Source organism: Apis cerana, linkage group LG12 (genome assembly GCF_029169275.1).
Source record: "Apis cerana isolate GH-2021 linkage group LG12, AcerK_1.0, whole genome shotgun sequence".
Taxonomy (NCBI): Eukaryota; Metazoa; Arthropoda; class Insecta; order Hymenoptera; family Apidae; genus Apis; species Apis cerana.
The window spans coordinates 2,335,189-2,347,554 of record NC_083863.1 but is presented as its reverse complement, the minus strand read 5'-3'; the positions used below and the strand labels follow the sequence as shown (position 1 = coordinate 2,347,554).

The following is a 12,366-nucleotide window of genomic DNA, read 5'->3' as shown; positions in this document are numbered from 1 at the left end:
AACTTCAGTATAAACAATCATAATTCATGTATTTATAAACTATATATTTCATTAATTTAAAACAAAAAAAGTAATATATACGGTAAACATTGAAGTCATCACATATAAGAAAGGATGATATAAACTTTCATACAGTATATCAAATTTTGGAACTGGGAGTTATCGGGTTAAGGCCAGTGAATCATTGTAAATCACCATTAGTCTTTATTCCCTTCTTAACTTTCACGTTATCGCATTTATTTGGCTATCATCTGTAATATTAAATTGTTTAGAATCGATAGGTTTTTTTTTTAATACGAGATATATAAATCTTCGGAAACCTGAGGGAGGGCCTCATAGTGTGAGAGTCGATAGGCTACCGCGAAATAAAAGTGGTAGTCTCTTATTTAACATAGTCGACAAGCCGGCAGTTGCTCAGTCGACCACCGTCCGTAACAGAGTATTCGTATTTCGAAGTTAATATATCGGTGAACCGGTGGAACTTGGACAGTCTTTGGGACAGTCTTTCCACTTGTAAAAAGTGACAGTCGCCTTTTGTCATGGCTTTCTTAGTCTTCACACTGGTACTATTGTCGTCGAGTGAGTTCCTTTTTTTCTTTTCTTTGTCTTTTTGGGCCGGTGATTCACGAAAAGGTTAGGCATTCGTGATTCATAATGAAACTTGAATCTCGTTTAGGAAGATACGAAAAATATTTTAGTAATATTAAAAGATTTTTATAGAAATAATATTAAGAATGTTAATAATAATTGATGATATTTTTAATTCAAAATTTTTTGGAATGTTGCTAAAATTAAGTTTTTCAATGAAAATTCTTGTAAACGCTGAAGAATTTTTATAGAAAAATTTTTATTTGGAATTGTATAATAGTTCAATTTGGATTTTTCTTTAAGAAAATATTTATAATATAATATAAATATTAACAAATTTTTATAAAAACATTTGAGTTTGAAATTTAACAATAACTATGATAAGAGATTTAAGATAAGATTTTTTTTAAATTCTTAAGATTTTCAATTGATGAAAATAATATGACATAAATTTTCTAAAATTTTGATTAATATATCAATATTTTTTTTTAATTTTTTATTATTTAATTATTTATAATAATCTGCAATAAAATATTGTTTTCATTATAATTTTGTTTATTAAAGTGACAATAAGGGATAGATATTAAATAGAATACCTAAAGATATGATATACTTTATCCGATAACGATATCAATAATTAAAATTGAAACTTAATGCACATTAAGATATGATGAACCAACAGTGACTGTCTACTTGCAAACATATTCAATGTTATTGAAAATACATTTACTTGTTTCTAAACTTTCTAATGATCGTCAAATAAATTTTTAAATAATGTCAATTTTAATATTATAACATCATAACATAGAAAAAAATTAATCTTATAAAATTTAATATCAGCAATTCATTTTCAAAATCAAATAAAGATTAGAATAAAAAAATTAGAAAAATTAAAATTATGGTTATATTTTAATTATATGTTAGCATACATTTATTACATTTCCTATGCTATGTAATAATAATAATTATTATTAATATCACGAAACTATTTAAAATTCATAAGAAGACCCGTAACCGATTGCTTATTCAATTCGGTCAAATCCGTTGCATCGTGGTATAGCACTGTATGCAAATGACAATTAGAATATACACTGAAGATTCACACTTGAGCGAGATATATTTGCATGAATCAGAAGTAAAAGCATTACATAAAATTCACAAAAAAGGAAAGTTAAACACCGACGAATATATAGGTCTCAGTCATAAGCAAATGAATAAAATAATAATAAAATAATAAAATGAATAAATGAATAAAATCATGAATATGCCATTGCTATCCCCCAACATTTATTTTGATTAAAATGCTATTGTGCTAAACTTACATTCCAATAGATTTTATAGTTTTGTTTTATTTGTATTTTTGTTATTGTTCTTTGATAGCAATCGAATATAAAATTTATGTTATATACCGAGAAACACAAAATTCTTTTTTTTGAGCTTTTTTCAATTTAAAAATATAATTATTATCATAAAATATATTAGCAAAATATGAATTTTATCCTATTTTCGATAATTCATTTTTTTTATTTTACTTAGATTTTATGTAGTTTATTTAGTTATTTAAAGATAAAATATAAAGTATGTAGTATATTATTATTATAAAGATATATAAGAAAAATAAATTTTAATCAATTTTTTATTATTTATTATTTATTTTATTGTTTTTATAACTTTTATCTAATTATATCTATTTTTTATTACTATTATTATCTTTATTAATATCTTATATACTATTTCAAGATAAAATATAATATTACAGTAAAATTGTAAAGATATAAGAGAAATATAAATTAAGCTTGCTAAAATTTTATATTTATTTTTTATTGTTAAAAAATTAAAATATAAAGTAATAGTAAAGATATGCAATAATATAAAAAAGAAGTTAAATTAATTTAATCAATTTAAGTTGATTTAATCAATTTTTGATAATCTGTCTTTTTTAGTCTGCTGTGATCTTATATAATAATTTCTATACGTGTGAATGTTAAACGTTTCGAGTATCATTCTGATATGATTAACAAATGTTATCATCAAATTAACACAAGTTTGTCATTTCGAACAAAGTAAATGGTTTCAGTTTCAAATGTTATGCTCCGAATATTTTCACCGTTATTTGGAAGAATATACCAATCGTAGGCAGTTTTGTAATTAGAATAAGATGAGTTAATTTGATGTTCCTTGAGCGAACTTAAGGTTAATCAGCGCAATTTATCATTTAAGAAATCGAAATTATTAACTGCCCTGTTTTTATTAAATCTAACATTATGAATGTTTGAAATGTAATTTCTTAAATTTTATAATTATTATCAATAATTTAATTATAATTTTCTTAATGAAATAAATATTTCCAAATAGACATAAACATAAAATTTCAAATAACAATTTAAAAATAATTATTTTAATTCATTAATGTTAATTATTATTTAATAAATAGTATATTTCAATTAATATTATATTTTTTATTTGAATCAATTCAAAAAATGCGAAACAAAGCAATATTTGAGAAAATAAGAAATTGGAAAATTAATTATTTGAGTTAATTATTTAAATAAATTTTTAATAAATAACGTTTATTTATTAATTATTTATAAAAAATTTATTTCTGAATTAACATTAAAAGTAAGTATTGAACATTAAATATAATAATAATAGAAGTAAATATAGTACAATTTTAGTAAGAAATCAATTATTATTTTTTTTTAATCAAATAAGAATTAACAACAACAAATAACAAATAATCTGTTTTATGAAATGATAAATCATTTAATTGCAAGAAAATAAAATGTTAAATAGAATCTGCTTAACATCTTTCTCGTATGAAGAATCGATGTATTAATATAAATGTTTGCAAAATCGAGGATAAAAAAAACAATATATTTGCCACTATAATGTCTAGGACGCAATAGCCCGCAATAATTTTGATTGAATGACTTTAATCTTTAGATAGTGGAATAATTGAGTGACGCAGAAAATTGCAGACGCATTAAAAAAATGTTTTAAAAAAATTTCAAATTACATTATTTTAAAATTACTTTTTAAAATTATTTGAAAAATAATTTATTTTCGAAATAAAATCACATAAAATTTTTAAATTTTTATAAAATATTTGATTATATGAAAAGTAAATAAATGTATTTGCAATTTTTAAATGATATAATTTTATTTAATTTTTAAGTAATTTATTTAACAAAATTATTTTACGAAATCAATTATTTGATTATTTTTTATGTTGTTTGTTATTTATTTTCGATGAAAATAGTAATTTTTTAATATAAGGAATCAAATTTTATGTTATTATTACTTTCGTAATACTAGTACGGTAACACTATTTCATGCTTACAATTATTATTATATTTATTGTTCAATACGTATTCTATAGTTATTTTAGAATTTTCTATTAGAAAATAAATATTATTTTCTCAAATAATAAATTTTCAATTTTTTAATTTATTATTTTTTTAAATGTCTTATCTCAAATTCTTTCAATTAATTAAATAAATAATATAATGAAATACATAAATCTCATTTGAAATACATTACCTATCAAATAATAATAATAATAACAGCATTCTTTAAAATAATTATTTTTAAATTATTATTTAAAAATAAATAAATTTTGTCTGTCTGCCAAATGAAATTATGAAATTTTAACTATTTTAAGTCTTCCGTTTTTGTTATGCTTTTTTTATATTTATAATAAATATTATATTGATAATAAATATCATAATACAGATGTAATCTTTTATTTTTTATTTCACTTATGCTATGCATTTCTATATAATATATATATTTTTCAAAGGGGAATCATAATATAAATCACAAAGAAGACTATTCGATCTTTTGACAAAAAGTATCTCTATTATTAGAATATAAGCTGACTTTCATTCAAAGTGACATACTTATTCTAAAGAAAAAAGATATCGATAAAATTACTTTCTATAAAATGAAGCGATGAAGATGTTGATTTAGAACATCTCATCGCATCATATATTAATTCACAAAGTTTTTCGCTTGATTTGCATATTGGAAATACACTTTTTATCGATATAAAGTATAAAAATAGTCACTCGTGGCACAAATACATATGTATATTGCAAATTTAAAAATTTTCTCAAAGTCTATATTTCTTTTTTAAGATTACAATGTTTTACAAATTTTTTTAGATATTACATAATATTCTTAAAAGAAAAATAAGATATATTCAATTCCCTTTCAAACATACGCATATCTTTTAGCATTTTTTCTAATTTTTTTTTCTTTTTAACAACAACGGAAGCAATTAATACATATAATTAGATCAATGGTTCTCAATTTTTATATTTTTTTATATCTTTTTGTATATAATTTATCATACTTGTTTAATAATAATTATATTAATCTATGATTCAAATAATATGAAGATTGTAGTTTTACTATATTTATATTCTTGATTTTTTTCATAAATGCCTATTAAAATGAAAATTCAAAAATTCTAATATCATTAAAATATGTATGAATAGAAATTTAAAATATAAGAAATCTATCTTTTTTTCCTCTACAATTTCTTTAAAAAGTTTATTAAACGTTAAAAATAAAGATTCTTTTAATAACCGATTATTCCATTATTAATTTTACCAATATATTTTGAATTTATAGAAAGAAAATCTACAATCTACAGATAATATAAAATTTGAAAATTTGAAAATTTTTTCAAAATATAATATTTTAATATTTTAAATACTTTAATATTTAAAAAAAGTTCTAAATTAATTACATTTCTTTTTTCATACAGGTATATATATATTTAATTAATTTCAGTTTTGTTCCGTATTAAAATATTAAAGAAGTTATTAGCGGATAATATCGAATAATAATAAATTTGGTCAAATAATCGATCAATTGATTTCGGATATAATCAGTCTGATAGCTCTAACTAAAAAAAATATTATTATTATGTAATACAAAGTTTTATTTCGATTGATTTAGGAATTCTCATGTTTTACTATTAAAAAATGTGATTCAATATTGGAATGCATCTATAAATTGAGAAACACTGCGCTGTATTAGACTTCCGTGTAATCATATACTGATAAGATTTAATAATATATAATAGTAAATGACATAACATTATAGAAGTGCACTTTTTAAAAAAAAATAATGATATTTTTTATTTAAAATTTTTTTACTGATTTCAATGGTAAAAGATTTTTAAACTCTGTACAATTTAATTTCTCATACATCATCTCATATAGCATCTAACATCTAAAAATTATGTTGAGTTAATATCTTGTACATATTGAATTATTGATATTTTCTAAGTTAAGAGCATTATAAATGATTTTTGGGTTCATGTCTCAGGTTGAGAAACGCTGTATTAGATAACATACATTATATACCTATTTTAAAGGAAATTAACTTCCAACAAGCAATAAAGGAAATAATTGAAATGGAAAATAAAAAAATTGAAATAATCTAATTAGCAATTATTAATTCGTTAAAAAAAAGAAAAAATGTTATTCCATATAACGTTATGTACAATTTTCCGGAAGAACATATGCGCGATGAACAAAACTATGGAATCGTTGTATTCGATTTCTATTTCTATTATCGCAAAAATTATACATATATATATGTACATATATTATCTAGAAAAATATATATATATATATATATAATGTACATAAACGATATCATCGGAATATTTTTTGTGGATTATATACTATGTATTGTGCAATTCTCAGACGAAAAGGAAGAGAAAAATTGCCGGAAAAATCATGGTGTATGTACGTATTATGATGGGAGTGGTTAATTAAATCTAATTGTTGAATTGGTGATACATCAAATGTGTATTTGAATTACATTCAAAAATTTAGAATTCAAGTATTTAAAAAATAGAATTTAGGATTCTATTATATAAGTTGTATTATAAAAGTTTATTAAAAATATATCAAATTAAATGAAATTTGATAAATATTGATTCATTGATATTTGGACTATTAATTTCAATTTAATAAAAAAATTAGAAAAAAGATTCGATAGAAAAAAAAAAAAGAAAAATAATTCCAAATTTTTAACCAATAATTTCATAATATAAATATTCTAATATTTTTTTAATCAAATTTAATATTTTTTGGTAAAAATATATTTTGTAATTATATTAAAGTAATTTAAATTTATGAAAAAATTTTGAAAATATAAAAAATATATCTAATTATTCAAATGATCTATTATAAATATTAAATATATATAATTAATAATAAATATTTTCTAAATACAAGTAAAATAAAAAAAATATTAAAAATATGAAAATAAAAAAGTTTAAAGTTGTTTGTGATTATTGAATATGTAATTATTGAAAACATTATCATTAAATTAAAACGAGAAAAAATATTTATTTTCTTTTTATTTAGTAATATTTAAATATAATTGATATAGTCGATATAATTAGTAGATAAAATCTATAATAATTTATAATAAATCTATAATAATATGGTTATTTATTTTTAATTCTTAGAAATGTTTATTACTTTTGCTAGTAAGAGAAAAAGTAAAAGCAAACTACGATAGAAAGTAAAATCTATTATTATGCAAACTGATAAGAAATTCTATTACAATAAGAATAAATTCAATTTCTTATATAATTGTTAACTAGAGTACAGATTTTTATGCAAATACATATTTTTTATATTATATATATTTTGCATATTTTACACAAATAATATAAATAAATATATTTTTCTTCTGATAATAATATAATTTTTTATTTGTATGATAATTGAATATTATAAACAAATTTAATCATATATTAAAGTATAAATAAAATTTTTACTTACCATAATATCGGAAATTGGAAAAATTTTAAATAGTTTATTTGTAGAAAGAATAAAAGAATGTATTACTTGATATCTTGTAAGTCTTTTTTTTCAATTCAAATTGTAAAAATTGTATATAATTAAATTTACATAAAATAAAATTATTAACATTTTGCAAATACTATGTATTGAGAATAATTCATATATTAGGAATAATTTTTATTAATTAAATATTATTTTAGCTACATAAAACTGTCGCAATCTAGTTATGATTTTCGATCTATTGAATTCAATAAGTTAATAGTACATAATTATATATTTCTTATTAACATTATACTTTAAAGTGCTGATCGTTCTGAGAAACAATAAAAATGCAGAGTAATATGTAAATAGAAAGTTAAATTCATTACTTTGTATATATAGTAATGCACGTTTAACTTTCGCAACCGAAGCCTTATCGTGAACATTATTTAAAGAGGTAGAATTCCAGAGAATTATATATTTTCTTTCTTTAACTCACTCGATGGATTTCTGAATGGATTAAAAAATAGAATGAAAGACATTGATTGATGAGAAGTAACTGTTCAAAAGTCCTATCAAGCGATTAAATTCATTTATTTTTCCTTACTATATAAGATTTTATATCATGTAGTTAGTACAAAAAAATGATATGAATAAAATCTATCTATTATAAATATTACTTAATAAATATTACTATAATTTCTATTTTTTTTTTCAGTAAAAATATTACAAATTCGTTGCAGTTTTCTTAATATTTTCAAATAGTATTTATTCATTTTTTCAAACAGAAATTTATTGAGGGTAGAAAAATACAAAATATATCACAAAATATAAATAAAAGAATGAATCGAACATGCAACAATGAATCGAAAAGAAAAAATAAAATTTTTTCACTTTAAGATTTTATTTTTGGGTTCAATCAAGTGAATTAAATTGTGAAATCAAGTTCGAAAATTTGAGTGCAAATAAAATTGATTAATTTTTGATATAAATAAATTATTGATAGGATTTTTCTGTGAAAATAAGCAAAATCTAGAATCAATTTTTTTTATTTAAAAATTAGTTATAGAAAGAAATTTGAAAATTTAAGAATTAAATTTCCTTAATTGTATATGTACAATCTCAATTTTTTCTTAAAAAAAAGAATAAAATTTTATTTGTATTTGTTTTCACACGTAATTCTTATTTTCACACGTAATCTTATATTAATAGTTCATTTGATTAGGAATTAATCAATTTAATTTTACTTCTAAAAATTTTTTATTTGAAAAATTTTCAAACTTAATTTTTTTCTTTTCGATTCATTATTGCATACAGAATAATCTCTTAGTCTATGATTTAGATAAGATAATCTGTATATGTATAAAACTTATATTTTTAATTATATTTATTTAAAAAAACGTAAAAAAATATTTTAAAATACCTGAGAATTTTTTACACAAATTTTATATCTCTTAATAGTACTTTAACTATTATATCGATATTCTTTAAAAGGTCAACTTATTAGAATTAGACGAGATATTTACATCAAAGCATATGTAAGAAAGCATGTTCAATAATATATATGTACGTACATATTTCCATATTGTCAGGGTCTCGCGATAGCATCCACTCATCTATAACCATTCAACATTAACGAATGTTACAGTTACAGACATGTCGATTTTAGAGTTGTATAATAAACTTTCAAGTGAAAATAAGTAGGCGAACTTTGATATATAATAATCGATATTCATTTAAAAAGTACTTTTACTCGGTATTGGCATTAGTACATGCGATATGAAAAAATGTAATACGACACCTTCCATTATAAACGACAAGCGAAATTTTAGATTGAAACAAACGATTGAAATCGAGTATAGATACAATGTATTTAATAATCTTTTAATTCTGTTTTTGATTGATTGAAGTTAATGCACAATATGAAAATAGATTTTAAAATTTTAAATAATTTTTTAAATAATTAAAATAATTGTGAATATTAAAAATATTATCAATTTCATATATAAATGCAAATTATAAATGTTATGATTATAAAATAAATATTTTAACATAATAAACATTTTATAAATGTATATTAAATTCTACAATAACAATGCATTAAAATGTTATGTATATTTATCTAATCTATTTCGCCTTATAATTAAAAAAGATAAAAAAATAAAAAATTTTTAGATAAAAAAAACATATATTACATTTATCAAAATTAAATAAAATAGATTTGTCCAATACGAATCTTTCAATTCAAATCGGTGTTTCAGTGGATTCATTTTTACATTGTTAAAATTAAAAAAGTTGTTAAAATTAAAATTATGATTAAGAAGAGACTTACTTATCTTACAATTAGTTTAAATATCTAAAATAAGATAGAATAAAATATTTAATATAATAACAAATATTTAAAATATCTTAAAATTATTTATTTATTCTATAAAATATATGCATTCTATTTTATTTTAAATAATTAGAAAAATATTTTAAATTTTAAGATATTTTATTTTACAATTTATATTAATCACAACAATCACAGTTATAATATTAACTCGATATATTCATATTTAATAATTTTTATTTAATAATTTAAGAATAAATTAATTTTTTATAATTGATATTTTTTTATCTTTCTTAATTATATAAAAGATTAAATTTTAAAAGATTATATAAATAATACAGTATAGAATTGTAAATAATATAATATAATAATAAATGATAAAAATATATATAGTATTTAAATAATATTAAAAAAATAAAATTTTTTTTAATATTATTATAATAATAAATATATTAATTTTCATTTGGATTTTTTTAGCATGGAAAGTCATATAATAATTGATTTGCAAAAAAAATATTTTTTTTTATTAAAAGTTTTCTGCATTTTTTATAAATTCATTCGTATTGAATTATATTTTTTATACTTAATACATTATATGTAATCAAATCAAATGCAAGATCGTATATTGAATATTTTTAATTTTATATGCTTAATATGTATATGAATTATAAATGTATATATATGTATCTATCTCATAAATACATAATAATTTATATTATAATATATACATTATGTACGAATATGAATATTTTTAAATCATGTTCATGATTATTTCAGAAATCTTATGGTTAAAAAACAAACTTATTAACCTTTCGATAACCTTTCGATTTAACCTTTATAATAAATTTAATATGCATATAAAATGTATATTTACATATAATAGAATATTCTATGATAATTTTAAAAAAACAAAAAAATACAAAAAATATATAATTATTTCTTAATGATTATTTAACTAGAAATATTCTTATTACCAACTGTATTTTTTATTAAACATCATATCAATTATCAACATTCATATCAATCATTCTATAACTTTTTTTTATTTTTATCCCCCATTCAGAAATCGTTAACGCAATGTTTAATCAGTCAATATAATAATATACTGCGCAATGATATCATCAATGCAAGGTCTTCCTTTTAACTTTTCTAATCGTGAAAAAAAAAGAAAATTTCTTGCAATAAAATGCAAGATTGCTTCAAGATTATGATACACTCGTTTTCATTGTATGGTCCTTGTAGATTGCTTAGATTTTATGAGTAACAATTGTGCGCATGTGCAATAGATGTTTCGCATATTAGAAAGACAATTGTTCTGGTGCAACTCATCAGAGACCTTCAATAGTGATGCTCGATTAAATTTATAATTTATAGATATAGTTTATAGTTCTCGAACATCAACAAAAGAATTTTCTACTTGATTTCCTGGCTTGATCATACAGTTGGAAAATTTCCAGTGGAAATAATGTCAATCCTGGGCAAATTGTCATATATTAGTCGTGTTCATCGTTCGACGCACGTGTCAAGCATATGTGTAGGATTTGGAAGTACAAGGATACACATATTATGTATACATATATGCAGAATTTATCTTTCATTCAAACTGATTCATTAACCTGTAATCAAGAAGCTGTATGTAACGAAAGGGTTTATTTTATTTAAATTTATTGTTAAAATCATGAATAATCCATATTATTAAAAAAATATAGTTTTCCTGATATATATAAATATTCATGAATATATTATTTTTTTTATTTTGTTTTTTTACTTATACAACATATTATTTATTTTTATTTCTTTATTATTATTATTACTATTTTTTTAAGATAAAAGAATAAATTTCGAAATAAAATATAAAGTTTTAGTTTCAGATTATTAATTTCCAAGATATTAATGAAAGACTTTTATACGTTATATATTAGATTATTTTATCTATATATGACAATATAATGTCATATATATATATATATATATATATAATATGTACAATATAACTGTTTTCTCTGTTTCAAAAATCAATTGTTTAATTGATATCAATTGATATAAATCAATTGATAATTGATCCGATATTTGTAAAATATCTCATAAAACTTTCAATTGTTTTCAAAAATTGTTTCTATAAAAAATTGCAAAATTGGCAACTTTGTTAAAGAAAACTTTGTCTTTAAATTCTAAACTTAAGTTAATATCTAAACGAGACCTCTTTTCATTCTAAACATATTTAAAATAACAGCAATTATTATATTTATTGTTATTATATTTATTGTCAAATGCTTTTGCTATCTATTTATTCTCATTCGTACATAAATTATCGTATTTGGTATTTGATAAAATGTGTTTAATTTCTTAAAAATGAGTAATCAGATTTTTGAATTATAGATACATCATACATAAAATTGATATGATTAGATATTTTGACCGATAGGACGCCTACTGTAATGAAAATTATTATGTTAATAATAAAAAAATAGAAATATTTATATACGCTGCTTTCAATATAATACTGAAATTTTTTTATTAATATCTTAGAAATTAATAATTATATATATATATTATACGAAATTAAAATTATAGATCTATATAAGTTTATAGATTTATTTCTCTCTCCTATATCATCTTTCCAAATTTCGCATC

At 19.7% G+C, this 12,366-nt stretch overlaps 1 protein-coding gene across 3 annotated transcripts in view; it reads left to right on the top strand.

The window, feature by feature from the left end:
- Nucleotides 1-328: 328 nt before the first annotated feature.
- LOC114576763 (carbonic anhydrase 2) overlaps nt 329-12,366 on the top strand; it is a 35,442-nt gene continuing 23,404 nt past the window's right edge. For 2 of the 3 annotated variants that reach the window (XM_062083293.1, XM_062083292.1), the window contains exon 1: nt 329-579. In XM_062083293.1, the coding sequence (XP_061939277.1) occupies nt 540-579 (40 nt within the window). In that variant the 5' untranslated portion in view covers nt 329-539. The remainder of the gene's footprint in view (nt 580-12,366) is intronic. The other variant, XM_062083294.1, reaches the window with a different exon arrangement.